At 40.5% G+C, this 21322-nt stretch overlaps 1 protein-coding gene across 1 annotated transcript in view; it reads left to right on the top strand.

Annotated features, from left to right (window-relative positions):
• Positions 1-8346: 8346 nt before the first annotated feature.
• Positions 8347-21322, top strand: part of LOC140732823 (uncharacterized) — a 50930-nt gene continuing 37954 nt past the window's right edge. The window contains exons 1-2 of the mRNA XM_073055453.1: positions 8347-8576; positions 20651-21220. Of these exons, the coding sequence (XP_072911554.1) occupies positions 8411-8576; positions 20651-21220 (736 nt within the window). The 5' untranslated portion in view covers positions 8347-8410. The remainder of the gene's footprint in view (positions 8577-20650; positions 21221-21322) is intronic.

Here is a 21322-nt window from a genome sequence, read left to right on the forward strand (position 1 = left end):
TAGTTTGGATTCATTTAAAGAAAAGCTAACTAGATATTGAGTGAGAAAAAAGAGAAATGCAGAAGGGAAGATAATTATGCAAAATATTTAGGGCCAACTGGCCTGTTTCTATTTGAAGTAATGTGTGAATCTGATTATAGCACTATCTTTGCAGCTGCTACCCTAAAATACATTCAAAATGAGTTCATTAATCTATCCCAAAGCTTGGGGAGCAGATTTTGGGGAAGAGGGGCAATGAGTGGATTCACAAATCACAGAGCTACATTTTCATATGATTTACTACAAAAGAATTCAGCATTAATTTCTCAAAGCAGATGCATGATTTCTGTTGTGAGATTATCCCACTCATATGGCTTAAAATACTAATCTGGGGTTTTTAATTCAGATTGATTGTTATAATTGGTTTCAGAAAAAGGATTGCATTTTATGAATGATACTGTCATGGAAAATTGTTCACTCACTCTTGCCATTCATTGATCCCATCAGAAAGAGAAGTCACCCAGAAAGTAAAATAATTTAAAAATTTGGATCCTTCTGAACCCCAAAGTAATTTATAAAGGGAATACTGATTTAAGTTATAATGATATTGTCGTGGGAAATGGATCACTCACTCTTGCCTAATCACAGGATAATTTACAATAGCCAATTAACCTCCTAACCAGAACATCTTTGGACTATGGGAGAAAACCGGAGCACCGGGAGGCAGGAAAGGATGTACAAACTTGCTTCCAGAGGCTGTCAGAATTGAACTCCAAAGCTCCTATGACCCTATTGTCATAGCGTCATGCTAACTACTATCATAACGTTTAATTGTGGATGAGCTATGGGGAAAACAATCTGAAGTCAGTGGAAGTTAAAACTGGAATATAGGATGATCACTGGTGGTTTTTAATATAATTGAATTTACACCATGACCCTAAGGTAAACTATCCCTACCAGCATTCCTGCTTCCTTATCCCCTCCCCTCAAACATTTCAATGACATTTCTCCAACATGGAGTTGCAACAAACTCCATCTACACTGTCAAATAGAAGTATTTAAGTTTCATGCATCTGCCCACCATGGCGTGAAAGTTTGAAGAATCATTATATGATGTGTACATTGGTGAGTTTCAAAACATTGATTTTTTTTCTGGGCATGAATATACAAGTGTTTGTCAGTGGTTCAAACTGAATTAATAGGTTTCTGCTACCAGCCGTTGTTTGTAGTGGTGATGCAAGAATCGTTTCTCACATCAGCTTTTTACTCCTGCGTGCTAATATCCGGGGCTCCGACTCTCAGATATTTGCACACAGGAGTAAAAAGCTGATGTGAGCTTTTTACTACTCAGTCTATAGCTTTTCAGTCAATATCGTGCTAGAAGACCTAAATCTGCCTTTTAACCCTTTTTAACGAATACTTTGTTTCATGTTGATGATTGTTTTAAATATATAACTGGACTGAACATGGGAGAAATAGAGGGAAATTTTTCACTTCAGCCAAGTTGTATTTTGAGATGTTCCTTGTTTCTGAAGTTCGGCTGCTCTTACGTTTATACTGACCTATTCAGTGAAGATTAGAATCAGGTTTATCATCACTAGCATGTAACGTGAAATTTGTTAACTTAGCAGAAGCAGTTCAATGCAATACATAATATAGAAGAGAAAAATAAATAAATAATTCTTTGAAAATAAATCGATCAATTACAGTATATGTATATTGAATAGATTAAAACATGCAAAAAACAGAAATACTGTATATTAAAAAAAAGTGAGGTAGTGTCCAAGGGTTCAATGTCCATTTCGGAATCAGATGGCAGAGGGAAAGAAGTTGTTCCTGAATTGTTGAGTGTGTATCTTTAGGCTTCTGTACCTCCTACCTGATGGTAGCAGTGATTAAAGGAAATGCCCTGGGTGCTGGAGGTCCTTAATAATGGATGCTGCCTTTCTGAGACACCACTCCATGAAGATGTCCTGGGTACTTTGTAGGCTAGTACCCAAGATGCAGCCGACTAGATTTACAATCCTCTGCAGCTTCTTTCAGTCCTGTACAGTAGCACCTCCCCCCCATACCAGACAGTGATGCAGCCTGTCAGAATGCTCTCCACAGTACAACTATAGAAGTTGTTCACATACCAAATCTCTTCAAACTCCTAATGAAGTATAGCCGCTGTCTTGCTTTCTTTATAACTACATCGATATGTTGTGACCAGGTTAGATCCTCAGAGATCTTGACACCCAGAATCTTGAAGCTGCTCACTCTCTCCACTTCTGATCCCTCTATGAGGATTGGTATGTATTTCTTTGTCTTACCCTTCCTGAAGTTCACAATCAGCTCTTTCATCTCACTGATGTTGAGTGCCAGGTTGTTTCTTTGGCACCACACCACTATTTGGCATATCTCACTCCTATTAGCCCTCTGTAGAGTATGCAGGCAACGAGTGAATCATCCCTCTTGTGCTTCTTGATCTTGTCACTCAAGATTCAGTGTCATGCAACCCTGCCACTTTGATCTGGCCCACCACTTCATTAACCAGGTCCAACACTCGCCTTTATTGGATCTTGCTCCTCCTTACACAAGTCATTGGGTTTGTGGGGTGTGGCCAGGGTTAATCAGGGTTCCCCGAGGGTTAGTCGGGGTGTGCCCCCTTGGACTTTAGGATTAGGTTTGAGGATGGGGCTGGTAGATGTATATGTGGGGCTGGGAGGGATAAGGTTGTGGAGTTTAGTGTGGTGGGGTATGTTGGGTTGTGGAGCCGCTTTAATCTGGTCAATGCCTTTCATTAACCTGGTCTGACACCACTTGGCTTAATGAACTGGGTGTGCGCTGAGACACCATCAGTAATGCAACCTGGGGTTATCAGGTGTTTTGGGTCTTTAATCGTTAGATACCTGTTCCCAGGCGACCCAGCAAGGGTTGATCAGGCCCAACATGTGTTTATCCCATGGGCCAAGATAATGAAAGGCATGTAATTCTGAGGGTAATGATATTTTTAAGCCTTATTACCTGGCATCTGTATGCTTGGGATTGCATAGGTTAAATTGACAGTGTTTTCTGGAGATTTAGTATCACTCCACCCTGTCCTTGAGTTTAGTGGTAACTTTGTTTCTGTGGACTCAGCTTGGGTTTAATTTACTGGTTCTTTCTCGCCTTTTGGGTATCTTGTTCTTTTTTTATTAAGGTTAGGGTTAGGTTGAGTTGAGAATATGTGGGATTATTCACTCTTATTGTTCAAGCCTGTTTCAGATATCATACCTCAACTTTTAAAAGGCAATCTTATTTTATTTGCTGTTTTAGTTTCTGGACCTGCCTTGAGGGATTGCTGCTGTATTTGCAAAGTTCACATTTATTCCTTCAATGGAATTGAATTATATCAAACAATTCTAAACAAGAACAAATCTTTGCAATATGCATATTCAGCCCTTTTGCACTCAATTGGATATTCTGTCTAGTCTTAAGCACATTTCTTTACAATTTTAAACTCATTCAATGTATCTGTCAGAAGTGTCAGAACTAAGGCGGATGAGCTTGAAGCTCAGGTGCGAATGGGTAACTATGATGTTGTTGGGATAACGGAGACATGGCTGCAGGGAGATCAGACCTGGGAAATGAATGTACAAGGGTATACATGCTATCGTAGGGACAGAAATGTGGGCAGAGGGGGTGGGGTGGCCCTGTTGGTGAGGAATGAGATTCAGTCCTTTGCAAGGGGGGACATAGGGTCAGGAGAAGTAGAGTCTGTGTGGATAGAACTGAGGAACAGTAAGGGCAAAAGGACCCAAATGGGTGTTGTCTACAGGCCACCAAACAGTAGCATGGATATTGGGTGCAAGTTGAATAGGGAGTTAACATTGGCATGTGGCAAAGGTAATGTCGCAGTGGTTATGGGGGATTTCAACATGCAGGTGAACTGGGAGAATCAGGTTGGTGCTGGACCACAGGATAGGGAGTTTGTAGAGTGCCTACGGGATGCATTCTTGAAACAGCTTGTACAAGAGCCGACCAGGGACAAGACTATTCTGGATTTAGTGTTATGTAATGAACAGGATTTGATAAGCGATCTCGCAGTAAAGGAGCCATTAGGAGGTAGTGATCACAATATGATAAGCTTTTATCTGCAATTTGAGAAGGATAAGGGCAGCTCGGAGGTGTCAGTGTTGCAGATGAACAGGGGAAACTATGGAGCCATGAGGGAGGAGCTGGCCAAAGTTGACTGGACGGATAGCCTAGCAGAAAAGACAGTGGAACAGCAATGGCAGGTATTCTTGGGAATAATGCACAAGGTGCAAAATCAGTTCATCTCCCGGAGAAGGAAGGATTCAAAGGGGGGAAAGGGGCCACAGTGGTTGACAAAGGAAGTCAGAGATTGCATAGCATTAAAAAAAAAAGGAAATATGACAGAGCTAAGGTGAGTGGGAGGACAGATGATTGGGAAGTTTTTAAAGGAACAACAGAACTTAACTAAAAAGACAATACAGGGAGAGAAAATGAGGCACAAACGCAAGCTAGCCAGGAATATAAAGGAAGATAGCAAAAGCTTTTTTAGGTATGTGAAGAGAAAGAAGATAGTTAAGAACAATGTTGGGCCCTTGAAGAATGAATTCGGTGAAATTGTTATGGGAAACAGAGAAATGGCAGAAGAATTTAATGAGTACTTTAGATCTGTTTTCACTAAGGAAGACACAAGCAATCTCCCAGATGTATGGATGGGCCAAGGACATAGGGTAACAGAGGAAATGAAACAGATTGACATTCGGAAGGAAACAGTGATGAGAAGACTGATGGGACTGAAGGCTGACAAATCCCCAGGTCCAGATGGTCTGCACCCTAGGGTACTAAAGGAGGTGGCCCTGGAAATTGCAGATGCATTGGTAATCATTTTCCAATGTTCCTTAGATTCAGGATCAGTTCCTGAGGATTGGAGAATGGCTAATGTTATCCCACTTTTTAAGAAAGGAGGGAGGGAAAAAACAGAGAACTATCGACCTGTCAGCCTGACATCGGTGGTGGGAAAGATGCTAGCGTCCATTATTAAGGATGAAATAGTGGCATATCTAGATAGCAGTGATAGGATTGGGCCGAGCCAGCATGGATTTACCAAGGGTAAATCATGCTTGACTAATCGGTTGAAGTTTTTCGAGGATGTAACCAGGAAGTTAGACGGGGGAGATCCAGTGGATGTAGTGTACCTCGATTTTCAGAAGGCATTTGATAAGGTCCCACATAGAAGATTGGTGGGTAAAATCAAAGCTCAGGGCATCGGGGGGAAGGCATTGACATGGATAGAAAATTGGTTGGCAGATAGAAAGCAAAGGGTAGCGGTGAATCGGTGTTTCTCGGAATGGCAGGTGGTGACTAGTGGGGTGCCATAGGGCTCGGTATTGGGACCACAGCTGTTTACCATTTACGTTAACGATTTGGATGAAGGCATAGAAAATAACATCAGCAAATTTGCTGATGATACTAAGCTGGGTGGCAGTGTGACATGTGATGAGGATGTTAGGAGAATTCAGGGTGACTTGGATAGGCTGGGTGAGTGGGCAGTTACTTGGCAGATGGTGTTTAATGTGAATAAGTGTGAGGTTATCCACTTTGGGAGTAAGAACAGGAAGGCAGATTATTATCTGAACGGTATAGAGTTGGGTAAGGGAGTAATACAAAGAGATCTCGGAGTCCTTGTTCATCAGTCACTGAAGGTGAATGAGCAAGTGCAGCAGGCAGTGAAGAAGGCTAATGGAATGTTGGCCTTTATTACAAAGGGAATTGAGTACAAGAGCAAGGAAATCCTCTTGCATTTGTACAGAGCCCTGGTGAGACCACACCTGTTTTGGAGTTGAGCTCCTATTGTCTATTGTCTATTGGTCAGTTTATTGAATGGTGTTATCTCTGTAATAGCTCTGTCTTTTGCATACTGGCATTTTTTATAAGGCTTAGAATTCCATGTGTTATGTTAACCTGACCTGCCACTTTCAAAAAACTTGAATAATGTCCTCTAACTTTACATTCCCTCTAAGATCCATTTGGTCTGTCCCTTATCATCTTTTATACCACTGTTTTGGCAATGAATTTTATCTGCTACGTCTTTCCAATCTATTGGCATGCCTATGTCTGCTTGACGTTGCTTTTGCCATTTTCTCACTATTTACAAAACTTCAGATTTTGTTACATTGACATATTTCAAAATTGTATATCATGCTCACCCCCTCTCAACTATCTGAAGATATCAATATTTCTGCTTGGACAATGGGATTGTGTAAAAGAAACGAAGACATTTTGATACTATATTTTCCTATTCATTGTGATGGCTCGAAGGGCAATGGGTGAACTGGAATGATCTCTCCAGAGCACAGGACTGGGCAGAAGGTATGGAGATCCTGGGATGCCCATTCGTCAAATCCCTCTCGTGGCTTCAGCGGTGTAGTCCAGAGGAAAGCTGGGCAATACGTTTGGCACCAGTTTGGCTGCAGGAGCTCCAAGAAGGATATTTTTTACTGAGTTAAGTATTGTATGTAATTAGTTTTGCTACAACAAGTGTATGGGACATTGGAAAAAAAAGTTGAATTTCCCCATGGGGATGAATAAAGTATCTATCTATCTATCTATCTATCTATCTATCTATCTATCTATCTATCTATCTATCTATCTATCTATCTATCTATCTATCTATCTATCTATCTATCTATCTATCTATTCAACGACGTCCAACCGCCTCAGGGCTCCACTCCGGATTTTATTTCTGTCTGGGTTTACTCCCGTAGTCTTCGTCTTTCCCAAGGCTGTGGGGCTATTTACCCATAGCTGAGGTTGTGGTTCACGAGCACCAGGACGTGTTCACACGCCGTTGGGCCTGGTGTGCAGGGACCAGACCTCCTCCCCGTCCTTTGTAGTTCAGCCTGAGTTTGAAAGGAGTTCAGATTCCGCGTGTCGCCAGCGAGGAGGCATGAGGCTTGCTGTTGGAGAGGCTATGTACTGGCAGGGAGAGACTCACGCATCCAACTTACCTTTTCGCGAGCCTGCTAGCCAGCGGTGGAAGACACAAGCGCTACCACACTAGATGTATCACAACGATCATTTGACTATAATCACATAGATTCGAAGTTCAAAGCAAATTTATTATCGAAGTATATATATATATGTCACCATGTTCAACTCTGGGATTCGTTTTCTTGCAGACACAGTAAATCCAAGAAACAATAGAATCAATGAAAGCTCGTCCTGTTGGATGCAGTCTTTCACTGAACCTACTCTGTTTCTTGGATTTGGTTTCAGGCGGTAACTTCAAAAGTTTGCAAGTTGGCGATACTCGTGATGATTTAGTGCGGTTTACGCGCCGCAACGCCAGGTAAAGTGGGCGTTTCTCTCTGTCCTTTTAAAAGATGTTTATTTATGCAGCAACTACCCACATGCTTTTTCTTCGGGTAGGTTATTTGCTGCTTAAAACAGGAAAAGTTGATACCGGGATAAATAATCTGTATGCTCTACCTTAAAAAAAAAGCCCAATGTATAAAAATGTAAATTGATATCAGTGGGTTTTTACATTTAATTGGCCATTGAAATATAGAATTGGACACGGACGCTATTCGGGGTAGGAAGGATAGAGCTGTTTCACATCAGCATAAAAAATCATTTTTTCTGTGTTTCCTGTTTACAAAGCGGGTTGACACATAAGCAAAGTCACAAATGCCACACACACACCACAGTCGTTACACACACACTCATTCATACAGATTTTCACACGAATTGCCAGACATACCATCCCCATTTCATGGGCAAACAAAAAATCTATTTGGAAAGGCTTCCCACAGAAATGTGATAGGAGTTCGCATTGTTCTCTGATTTCACTCCGATCTCACCGGTGATAAATTATTAGTTCCTCGAATGCGCTATCTTGAAATCAGGAAAACTAAAAAAAAGGTATGGAATGAAATGCATACTTAAAAGTCCAGACACAGCCAGATTGTTCCCCGTGTTCCCCACCCACACAGCCCCCCCTCCCCCCCCCCCCACCTCCTCTTCTTTCTCCATGACATATGGCAAAAAGCCCGACGTCCATCCATTCCCTCGCCGGCATTCAGCAAGATCTCTAGCCACTGTCTCCATCACTGACACACAGGAAGATCCCCACGCTCCCCCATCACCCTTCTCGCCTTCAGTGACCTGCGCTGAAAGCCTTTGAAGTTCAGGTCTGGACTTTGCCAGTGATTCGAAGGATGTGTCCACCTTGCCCAGTTTCATGAGTCATCGGCTAGACAGCGCTCTGAATTCTACCTCTTGCCTTTGAAAGGTTTATCGGCGATTGGCTCGATCTTTCGCACGTGGTCCAGTCCGGGAGCTTTAAGTTTGCACACTCCGGCTGCAGATCGTATGTGAAGCGCAGAACTCTCACATACTCGAGAAAAAGAGAAGGACAAGCAAAAGAGGTGCATACGCCATGAAACCGTTGTGGAGTGGAGTCCTCTGCTGTGCCCTGATGATTGTCGTCCAAGTCTGTGGACGGAATTATCGACACTACAGGGCTCCACGACGGAGAGCTCTGATCTCGCCGACGATCAGATATACCGAACCTGCTCTCGCACAGCGCGCTAGCATCGGACAAGGTATCTCGGAAAATAACTGAAATTTTCCCTCAGTATTTTTGATTGTAATAAATCAGTTAAGCTCCTTTACCGACAGTTCTTGATCCAATAATTATAATCCTGACACGATTATTTTTACTTATCTTTAAAGATGATAATTCTTGTAAAATGTCTTGGAGGTTTATTAGAATTGCGTGTCCTAATGACAAATAGATCATCGGGAAATCAGAATCATAATTTTTTACATAACTGTTTAATGGTAATGATTCTTATAAAATGTCTTGGAGGCTTATTAGAATTGCGTGTCCTAACTACAAATAAATCCCCGGGAAAACGGAATCTGTTCAGATTCATAAGGAATATAACAGTAGGAAATAACTTTGTGCTTAAATCTTCCAAATGGACCTGTAGAACATAGACATCCGAGTTTCATTATTAACAGTGTCTTTGTCTGTACTCAAAACGTGTGAAATGACGATTTCAGCTCTTTGCTCAACTTTGTAATTGTGAAAATGTTCGGGAGTGCTGACAGCTTCCATTGTATATTTCTGCAAGTTTATTTTCAATCAGCTGTACATCTCTTCTGGTATCAGGACAAATAATATTTATGAGATTTATTTTAAATGCAATTTTTTTTACTTTAACCAGTGTACAATAAAGTGTTTGAACAAAGTCGTATTCAAAGAATAGGAGGCTAGAGTGACTGCAACAGCAATAAGAATTCCATTTATAGCCTTTAGACTAAAATATCAACATCTTTCAAACACATCCAGGTTCAATGTTACCTTTCACATCATTGTGAAATTCATCACTTCCCATCAGTTCTTGCTCATCTTCATTTCCAACTGAGAAGTCTGAATCTCTAAGAGTGAATGTTATCTCCTGTAATCAGTTCTTTAATCAGTACAGTCTTTTGGTGCCTAAGTTCAATGAAGGTTGCAGGGCCTCTTTTCAGTGTTTTAATACAGTTCCCGTAATCCCACATATTCTTTCTTAATAAGTAATCATATTCTGATAAGATTGATTAAAACAGAGCCACATATTTGGAGATTTAATAGTAAAGCAAGCGGTTCTTATTTTTATTTTTTATTCCCTATTTATTGAGATTCAGCGTGCAATAAGTCCTTATGACTCTTCAAGCTGCCTTGCCCAGCAGTCCCCAATCTAATCCAGTCTAATCACTGGATAATTTACAGTGACAACTAACCTACCAAATAGTATGTCTTTGGATTGTAGGAGGAAACCGAAGCACCTAGAGGAAACCCAGGTGGTCCCAGGGAGAACGTACAAACCCATTACAGCCAGCAGCAGCATATTCATACCAAGTTATTTTACAGACTGTTTGAAAATATGGTTAGCATCATAAAGCAACCCAAGTGACCTTCTTGAGAAGTTACACTGTAGAACGGCCAAATTCCAGATTTTCTGGTATAAATTAGAGCAGTATTCATATTAGGAGTACCATTCATTCAACTTGTTTCAAAGCTGACTGAAGATAAACTTCATCAATAATGGAATGTGTTATGTTATGCCCTAAAAGTGAAACTTTCTTCATCAGGTACATTTCTTAGGTCATGGAAAAACTCTTAAAATTTTAGTTTATAAAGCTGAATGAGAGCTGTAAGGTGGATACAAAGATGCGCTAGTGTGATTTAAACAAGTTGATTGAGTGAGTAAATGCAAGACAGATACACTTTAAAGTGGATAAAATGGTCATCCACTTTCATTCTATCTGAACTGTGAAGAGGGAAGAGGCGAAGAAACCTTTATGTCTTTAGTATATCAATCACTAAGAGTAAGTGTTGAAGTGCAACAAGCAGGTAGGAAGTCATTGCGAGAGGATTTGTGTACAGGAACAAGTTTTGCTGTATCTTGTTTGATCTCTGGTAGACCCCATCTGGAGCCTGCATGCAGCTTTGGTCTCCATACCTGGGAAAGGGCATTCTTACCATGGGAGGAGAGCAATAAAAGTTTACAAGACTGATTCCAGGATGGCAGGACTGGCTAATTCTGTTTCCAAATGAATGCAGAAGAATGAGAAGGAATCTGCACTAGACAAACTAGATAGAGAGAGGATGTTTCCCACACCTGGGGAATCCAGAACTAGAATCATGTAGAATGAAGGGCATGCTCTTTAGAGTGGATATCTGGACCAATTTTTCCACCCAGTCTGTGGTGCATCTTTAGAATTCTCTCCAACAGAAGCAAATTGGAGCACTCCTATATATTTTGCATTTTGTCTTTAGACCACAAGATCATTTTGCGTGCTGTTGTCCTGAGGAAACACCAGATTGCATAGAAGGAGAGAGAGAGAGAGAGTTTAAAAGAAGTGAGGGTGGGCAGTTGGCATATTTTGCACGCACCGTCCTGAGGAGACATGAGATTGTGCATAATTAGGCACTTGGCAAGGACCAATAAAAAGAAGTTAGGTTTAAGTGGTGTGGCCATTGTGTGAGTGTGCCAGTGTTGGAGTGGAGAATTGAAGCTTTCACTTTTTGAGGCTTCAGTGAGGGAATGAAAAGACAATAGGTAGATTTTATTTTGTTATTTATCCTTTATTTCTTTCTTGCACATTTAGAGCAGTTAGGATGCTGGAACACTCTTCTTGTGGAATGTGGGAAGACAGGGAAACATCTAGTATCCCTGATGACTACAACAGGAAGGAGTGCCTCCGGCTGCAGCTTCCAACAGACCATGTTAAGGAATCAGAGCTGGAACTGGATGAACTCTGGATCATTTGGAAGACTGAGGGATTGATAGACAAGACATATAGAGAGCAAACACGAGGAAATCTGCAGATGCTGGAAATTCAAACAACACACACAAAATGTTGGTGGAACACAGCAGGCCAGGCAGCATCTATAGGGAGAAGCACTGTCGACGTTTCGGGCTGAGACCCTTCATCAGGACTAACCGAAAGGAAAGATAGTAAGAGATTTGAAAGTAGTGGGGGGAGGGGGAAATGCGAAATGATAGGAGAAGACCGGAGGGGGTGGGATGAAGCTAAGAGTTGGAAAGGTGATTGATGAAAGTGATACAGAGCTGGAGAAGGGAAAGGATCATGGGACGGGAGGCCTCGGGAGAAAGAAAGGGGAGGGGGAGCACCAGAGGGAGATGGAGAACAGGGAAGCAACTAAATATGTCAGGGATGGGGTAAGAAGGGGAGGAGGGGCATTAATGGAAGTTAGAGAAGTCAATGTTCATGCCATCAGGTTGGAGGCTACCCAGCCAGTATATAAGGTGTTGTTTCTCCAACCGGAGTTTGGATTCATTTTGACAATAGAGGAGGCCATGGATAGACATATCAGAATGGGAATGGGACGTGGAATTAAAATGTGTGGCCACTGGGAGATCCTGCTTTCTCTGGCGGACTGAGCATAGGTGTTCAGCGAAACGGTCTCCCAGTCTGCGTCGGGTCTCACCAATATATAAAAGGCCACACCGGGAGCACTGGACGCAGTATACCACACCAGCCAACTCACAGGTGAAGTGTCGCCTCACCTGGAAGGACTGTCTGGGGCCCTGAATGGTGGTGAGGGAGGAAGTGTAAGGGCAGGTGTAGCACTTGTTCCGCTTACAAGGATAAGTGCCAGGAGGGAGATTGGTGGGAAGGGATGGGGGGGGGGGGACGAGTGGACAAGGGAGTCGCGTAGGGAGCGATCCCTGCGAAAAGCAGAAAGGGGGGGAGGGAAAAATGTGTTTGGTAGTGGGATCCCGTTGGAGGTGGCGGAAGTTACGGAGAATTAAACGTTGGACCTGAAGGCTGGTGTGGTTGTAGGTAAGGACAAGGGGAACCCTATCCCGAGTGGGGTGGCGGGTGGATGAGGTGAGGGCAGATGTGCGAGAAATGGGAGAGATGTGTTTGAGAGCAAAGTTGATGGTGGAAGGAGGAAAGCCCCTTTGTTTAAAAAAGGAAGACATCTCCTTCGTCCTGGAATAAAAAGACATATAGAGAGGTAGTTATACCCAAGATGCAGGACACAGGGAACTGGGTGACCTTCAGGAGCGGGAAAGGGGATAGGCAGCCAGTGCAGAGAACCCCTTGTGGCCTTTCCAATCAACTACAGGTATACCACTTTGGATACTGTTGGCAGGGAGGACCTAGCAGAGAAAAACCACAGCAGTCAAGCCTCTGGCACTGAGCTGGCTCTATGGTTCAGAACGGCTGTCATGGTAGGTGATTCGCGGGGAACAGAAAGGAGTTTCTGTGGATGAGAACGAGACTCCAAGGTGGTTTGTTGTCTCTCTGGTGTGCCAAGGTCAGAGATTTCTCAGATTGAGTCCACAGCATTCTTAAGTGGGAGGGTGAACAGCCAGCAGTTGTGGTCCACTGACTTAGGTAGGAGACATCCTGCAAAGTGATTTCAGGGAGTAAGGTGCTAAGGACCGGACCTCCAGGGTTATGATCTCAGGACTGCTACCTGTCCCACTTACTAGTGAGGCCAGAAATAGGAAGATCATACAGTTAAGCACGTAGTTAAGGAGGGAGGGCTTCATATTTTTGGATAACTTGTCTCTTTTCCAGGGAAGGTGGGACCTGTACAGGAGGAATGGTTTGCACCTGAGTTGGAGGGGGACTAATACTCCAGTGGGAAAGTTTGATCATGCTGTATGGGGGTTGGGGGGTGGGGGTGGGTGAAGGGAGGCGACACTAGAGTTGCAGGAGTTGAGAAGCAGTGTGTCCGAACAAATAGTGGAGTGGTTGTTGAGAAACATTTTGTTAAGCCTATATAAAGTTAGGAATCAGAGGGTCGAGCATGTGGGACTAATGTTCTGAGCTGCACATATTTCAGTGCAAGGTGTATTGTAAGACAGATGGATAAGCTTAGGGCATGGATTAACATGTGTAGTCATTAGTGAGAATTGGTTGCAGAAGGGGTAGGACTGGCGGTTCAGTGTTCTGCGGTTCTGTTGTTTTAGATGTGATAGAGCCAGAGGGATTAAAGGGCATTATGCCGTGGTAGTGCTCAATCTGGACAGACTAGAGAGCTCATCTACTGAGGCTTTATGTGTAGAACTGAGGTACAAGTAAAGCTTGACCATATTAATAGGATTATATTACAGACCACCCAGCTGTCAGTAGGATTTAGAGGAGTAAATTTGTTGAGAGATCACAGACTGTTGCAAGAAACATAAGGTTGTGATAGTAGGTGATTTTACCTTTCCACATATTGACTGGGACTCCCATACTGTAAAAAGGGCTGGATGGGAAAGAGTTTGTCAAATATGTTCAGGAAAATTTCCTTAATCAATACAGAGAAGATCCAACTAGAGAGAGTGTGGTGCTGGATCTCCAATTAGAGAATAAGACAACTAAATGACTCCAAAGGATTCAGCACCTTTAGCCTATGCCTGTTCTTGCTGAAGTCTGTTGAGCCAAAGCCTGACACACTCCAACAATATTCACTCCCACAATGACAACTCCAATTACACCTCCTTGCTTTTTTATTCTCACTCTCTCTCTCCCCCTCTCCCCCTCCCTCCCTCCCCATAGTCGATAAAGGATGGAAATAAGATGACTACTGATAATTTTGATCCATGTTGGACATGCTGATGAAAGGTATCAGCACATTGTGATAATTAGTTTCTTTTGCTTTGAATAGCCCTCATGTTTGATTTCTTACAATTCTTTTTAAAATTCAGCTTATATTACTTCTTCTTTTGTTTGCTGTCTGTCCTTTATCAAATATTTCTCTGCATTCTGAGTTAATTGGCTCTTCCCTTACCTTTCCAATTGCCTTTTACTTTCTATGTATTGATAAGGAAACTTTCCTGAACACATTTCATGAACTATTTCTCCCCGCTACATCTTGATATCTTCTTCACTCCACCCACCCCTACAACTCATCCCCTTCTTTCCAGGTTAGAATATTGTCAGATGAAACTATTTCATTATTCTGCCTCACTAAGTCTCAAGGTAACAAATTCTGAAACATATTTTTCAATGAAATATGAAAATATCAAAAGCGTTTTTCATTACTTTTAAATAAAGAGGCAAATGAAACCAAGATAGCAAAGTATGTGATTCATTTGCAAGTAGTCATAATTGAACTATACACACAATATGTCAATGAAAGAAATCGGTATAAGTATTTAAAACATGCAGATGTATAGTGCCTTGTATAAATTCTCAGTGCTGAAATACCTTTCTTTCATTGCAGTTTCCATTGTAGAAAAAATAGCAACCAATGTGTGCACAGTAATCTCCCAGAGATAGCAATGTGATAATAAGCAATATTTATTATAACTGTTGATTGAATAAGGCATTGCAAGGGTAATCTCTCTACTCTTTGAATTAGTGACAAAGGATATTTTTTGTCATCTGAGTGTTCAGGTAGTTTAATATCTTGTCAGAAAGGTAGATTCACAACATTTTATCACTACATTGCTTAGAAATATCCAAAGTGAATACTGGTAAAGGAAGACAGACTCATTTGCTCACGATAGTGGAAGAAGCTGTCACTAAGAGGGAATTCATCAAGGAAAATTTATTTATGGTTAACAAAATGCAAAGGAGCAAGTGTCTGCTGTCTTTTGGCACCAATACTTGTCTCCGTCTGATATAAGCAAAATCTTCCAATTGAGAATTTTTGAAAAGTTTTCCCAGTTTGCATGCTGCATTTTTGGCAGAAGGGATGAGGAAGCCCGGTGAGATGATATAAACAATTTTGTGAATCCTCTACTAATGTTATTGCAGACAAGTTTCAAAACGCCCACAGAAATTCACCCTCACAACCGCAAGGAGCCTCAGAAATATATTTCTTTACCTGGCCCGATTTCCATGTTAACAGTCAAGAAACAGCACTTACCATTCTTCTTGCTAGCAGGTGCCAACACAGCTTTGCTGAACTATTGAGTGGAAATACTTGATGTCTGGTACCTATTTCAGCCCAATGACATCACCATGATCTGTGGATCTAAGGTTTCAAAAAAATGCAGCAGGCTTCTTCAATCAATCAGACTGAAAAATCTGAACAAGCAACCTAAGATAAGGTACATCTGCCCAGGGTGTTAATTTCAGTACCAAAGGAGTAACGCTCCTCATCCTCCTTGTTAACAACTGCTCTCAAAATTTTTACGGCTCATTGAGCACAGCTCTTCTCTAATCTGGTGATTGTTTCAGTTTAATGTTCAATTATTGTGCATGTAAACCAACCAAAAAAAGTACACTGAGGCTTGTCAATAAATCAGGCAATGAAATTCTCAGTAATCCATACAAAATAAACTAGAGTGTTAAATCATGTGCTGGAAATAAAGTAGTAATTGGGATGTTTCAGACTGGAAGGATATGTATACACACTGTATATACTGTATACACTGTATATACTCTATAGTTTTTTTGTTTTATATATATATGTATTTCTATGTTTCAAAAACTGTTGTTATTAGAGAGAATGAGCCTTCAAACTTACCGTTCAGTGTCAAGAGAAACAAAGTAACCCCAATTATATCTTCTAGTTAGAAGCTGCTGTCAGATTTAGAGTGGTAATAATGGACACTGATAGTTTTACTGTCATTATTAGTACAATAACCTTGGGTCAATGTTGCTTTATCTATCCTTTTTTGTCTTTTGATGTATATGCAAAAATCGAAGGGACTTTGGTATGCCTTCATATTTTAAAAAAATCAACAAGCTGCATGAATAGTCTCTAAGAAGGAAGGTGAAGATCTATGTCTTTTCCTCTTTCATACAAACCACCGGATATGTCATCACTTACATGTCATCAGCTTAGAATCTGGTGGTCAGCATATAGAGGTGAACATTGTTTTACCATTCTTTCAAAGCCAAATTCCTAATGGCCCTACATCAAATTCACAGTATTCACTCTGTTCTCACAAGTCTTTTACAACTCCCACTGAATGTCAAAATGCATACTGGAATACCTACATTTACAAATATGCTCGACAGCTTCTGCTCCATTTTATACCTTTTTCTAAAAAAAAGGATTCTTATACAGAAGGGAATCATGGTTTTTCAGGCTTAGTTACAAAATGTTGATGTATCTATGGAACAAATTACAGTTAGGAACTTGTTAACCCAGTTCAAACCACAGATACGAGTCAGCCAAGGTGGAGTGTGAAAAAGTTAACATTGTTAACAATGACAATTCATCAGCTTGAAACATTAACTCTTTTTCTGTCTCCTCAGATTCTGCCCGACCTGTAGAGTATCTCCAGCTTTTGCTATTATTGTTTCAGATTTTTAGCAACTGCAGTATTTTGCATTTGGACCTACAGTGGAATCTGAGGCTTGTCAACCAATGAGAATTGTCTCCTGCAAGTATACTATTGAGAAAATGATAGCTTGTTTGGCAAATCAATTGGTGGAATTCCTGGAATAAAAAAAGTGAAAATAAGAGGAAAAATATACTGATCCAGTTAGGTGTTGGAAAGAGCCAGATTTAATGGGTCATCTAAAATCAAGAATTGTAGACATGGAATTTGCTTGCTGGTAGTTGGATAGTATGTTTTTCAAATTAATTTATACAGATTAGTTTGAAGTTAAGAGTAATGTGAGTACTTTGTAATTTTTGTATTGTATTTTTATGTCAGTTTGTTAAAAAAGATCATCTTACTAATTTGTACATAGCTTTGCTTCACTAAATGGTTTTCAATCTACCTAGCGAGGGAGCGGAGAAATGAATGGGAGTACACATGTTAAAGCTGAAAGATAATTTTATTTTAAGTGGTATACTTACCCACACATTGTTATTATTATTGATATACACTATGCTTATTTACTTGGTAATGTAATCATTTGACTAAATCATGAGCATTATAGGCAACTATATGTTAATGGGAACACTTATGGGGTAGTCATCCTTGCTGAAATAGAGAATCACAGACAGAATTAAAATTTGTAATATTGTTGTGACACACCTTGTTGTGTGTCCCTACTGTAATAACTTATATTAGTTGCCTATGTCAAATTATCTATTTAGCTATCATAAGATGGCTACTGCTTGGTTTCCAATCTTCCTTGGTTTGGCCTCTGACCCTAGACTTCTAAATATCCTAATAACTCTTTCCAAACCAATGGTGGTAGCTTCTTAGCCAATTGTTTCTGAAATTCCCTCCTAAACCTCTAGGTATTCCAAATTTTACTCAACTCTTGACTTTGTTAATTTCTTCTATTTTATTAGTATTCACTGTACATTTCCTCATTGATATGTGTGGCTTCTTTAAATATGAGCACCACTGTATAAATGGCCACTGTTATGATGCCCCTTTACCATAACCTACTACCCAAAGAGAATCAGATTGACTACCGGTAGTTATAAAATTAAATAGATGAAGTTTTGGTATTCCTATTGTAGAAATTTCTCTCAAGTGCATTTAAATTAATTAATTTAAACTCATGTGATAGATTTAAATATCTTTGCGTGACTAATGACAGGATGATTTGGACTGTCTGTCTTTGAAAATCTGATTGCATTTGATGTTTTTGAGATTCCATTGGTTTCCTCCAAACCACTCAATGTTACAACAGACTGGTCAGTATTCATGAAAAGAACTAATAAAGATACTGAATTCAAGATATGCATATTTTATGACATACCCGGCACATGCTTTTAACATTTACAGCATCTGTTAGTAATGCTCACTGTAATTGTACAACTAGAGTGCTGTTCCATATATGTGAAAAAAATGCTTGATAACAACTTGTCATTTTAAGCTATTACAAACATCACAGCAGCAAAAATGAAATTATATAAACTTATCTTTCCTGCCTTTAAGAATTGTATCAGCTCTGACCAGTTCGAATGAAAGGTCACCAAACTGTAATGTTTTCTTCTTTCACTGAAGCAGAGTTTCTCTAGTATTTGTTTTACTGTAGATTCCTTGAAGTTGCAGTGAGTCATATCTCACAGTCCCAGCATTGCTTTTTCTCTCTCTTTCCAGCTCTCAGTGATCTCCTTCCTCTTACCGTTTGTTTTGGATGGGTCATCTGAAACTAACCAGCTTTCAGCCGGCACCACCAACACGTCTGTGTCTTGTGTTCTCCTCCCCTGGTTCTCTCCACCCCTCTGCAATTTAAAATCTGTTAGTTTTCTTATTTTTCCTGATCTGAACCAATAGCTACATTTCTCTAGAGAGTCTGCCTAACTTGCTGAGAATATCCACTCTTTTCCAATTTAAAAAAAATTTCGGCTTTCTAGCATCTGCAATTACTTTGCTTTTCGATTGTACAAACAGGTTATTGAGCGTAACCAACCTAAGGTGATTTTTGAGTAATTTTCCTTTTTCCTATTCCTTTTTCTAGCTGCATCACCCTTCTGCTTGTCTAACTTCATTTCAAATGCACCCATACTATTTACTTCAATGACTCCCTGTTGTAAATTCCACATTCATAGATAAATATGAGTAATTTAAATACCTGTATTTGATTTCTTGGAAATTCTCTTTCAGAGCTGAGCTCAGGTTTTCCCTTTCCCTATGAATAGAAACATTTTCTCTCTCTGTTTATTGTCAGCTCACTTTTTTCATAGAATCATGGAAACTCTCAGCATAGCAACAGGTCACTTGTTCTGTGTAGTTTGTTTTCCACATGTAATGTTGTTTCTAATCCTGCTCCAATGTTTGTTTCCTGTACCTTTTAATAAGGAACCTTTTTAAACAAATTTTGTGAACTTTGCTTCAGTAAAGGTTTGGGCACATAAATCTATATTATATTGCCTTATTACCTCACTTCTTTCCAATTCAGTCCTGAATTGACTTGAATTGATGTAGATGGGAAGAATAATGTTATTAATGATGATTTAGAATGGCTTTGTGGATTTGAAATTAGTTTTCTTTATAATTCTTATAAAAGCACGGAGAACAGGATTGCATGGCTAACATCTGAGAACTGAAATACATCTGAACAATGTTCAGTTTATCAGGAATGGAAGGGTGCGAAGGCACTGGAGATAGTGCAGAGTTGATGCATCAGGAAGTTGCCTGGGATGGAGCAGTTTGGTTATGATGAGAAACTGGAGAAACTGCTGTAGACTTGTTGTCCCTGAAGCCAAGGAGGTTAAGAGGGAACATGACTGAGGTGTATTAAATTATAGTGGGTATAGATGAGGTAGACTGAGGTAAATCATTTCCCATATCAGAAGTAAATAAAACTAGAGGACGTAAGTTTAAGGTAAGGGGAAAGAGATTTATAGGGGGTATAGAATGGAATCTTCTTCATATACATGGGACACATTGCTTAAGGGAATGGTTGAAGATGAGCCATTGACAGTATGAAGTAGTGTTTAGAAGAGCACTTGAATTGCTTCGCGATAGAAGGCTATTGACCAAGTGTTGAGCAAATAGAATAGTGCAGAAGGTAGCCCATGGTCATCATGTCTGTGTTTAGACAAGTAGCCTATTTTCATTCCGTATAACTCTATGATTCTAAGTCAGAGTCCAAGGCCTTTATCGGTCAGAGTTGACCATATAGCATCCTAGCAGTCTAGATATGCAAGCCTGGGCAATATGACATAAAGAGCAAGCTGTTGCCCATTCAGTAAGCTCCCCCTTTCCATGCACCTGATGAACCCAAAGGAATGGCAGAGACCAATACTGTTTGGTACCAGCAGCATTGCAGGAATTGCCAGTCAGCATTGAACTCAATGTAGGATTGCCTTAGATTCTAAGGCATAACCATTACTGACAGTAGTTTGGATTTTTAAACCCTGTCTTGTAGGAGGAAAGTAGAAGTAAAGTAGCAAGCAGTCTACAATTTTCAAGTCCTGGAAAACACATGAATCGTAGAAAATGATAAAAAGAAGGAACATATTTCAGCTTATTTTAATAAAAGACAGTAAGCGATCATTTCCTGTCCACAAATCACACTTGCCTTTGTTATGATTTCACAAATTACTTTGTTTTGCTAGGAGAGATTGTACTTTCACCAGTAAGTACCTTATTGTGTGAAGTCCTGACATTGGTCTCTCAATTCAGCTGCCACCTTGTTGCTTAGAAACTCATCAGCACATAAAATCATATGCTTTCTATAGTCTTTTTATATGAAATATGTAAATCTGCTTTGAAGACTGTATAGTGCTATGTTTTTAATTGCTATTTTCATTGTATTTTAGAAGTTTTATTCTTTGTTTTCACAGAATCACAATGTAAAAGTCAACCACATGATTTGGTTTTCATTATCGATAGCTCTCGTAGTGTCCGACCTCAGGAATTTGAGAAAGTGAAAGTCTTCTTGATCCACATGGTTGACACATTGGATATTGGACCTGACCAAACCCGAGTGGCCGTTATCAACTATGCGAGTACTGTGAAGATGGAATTCACACTCAATACTTACACTAATAAAAGAGACATAAAGCATGCAATTTCTCAAATCGAACCGCTTTCAACTGGAACCATGACAGGTTTGGCAATTGAGGGGGCCATGCAGAAGGCTTTTGTTGATATTGCAGGAGCAAGACCCAAGGACCTTGGCATCTCCAGAGTAGCCGTCATTGTGACAGATGGTCGACCCCAAGACCAAGTGTCAGAAATAGCTGGAAGAGCTCGGGCAGCTGGCATTGAGATCTATGCTGTTGGTGTGGACAGGGCTGACATGCAGTCCCTTAGACTAATGGCGAGTGAACCTCTGGATGATCACGTCTTCTACGTGGAGACGTACGGTGTGATCAAGAAGCTGACTTTCAGGTTGAAGGAGTCACTTTGTGGTAAGCTGTTACTGGAGTCACACAAATGTGGCGAAGCCAATTAAATAAAATAATGTCAGATGCTCTTTTAGAGGATCCTTTGTTGTACTTTAGTACTTTAAG

This window comes from Hemitrygon akajei, chromosome 9 (assembly GCF_048418815.1).
Source record: "Hemitrygon akajei chromosome 9, sHemAka1.3, whole genome shotgun sequence".
NCBI lineage: Eukaryota > Metazoa > Chordata > Chondrichthyes > Myliobatiformes > Dasyatidae > Hemitrygon > Hemitrygon akajei.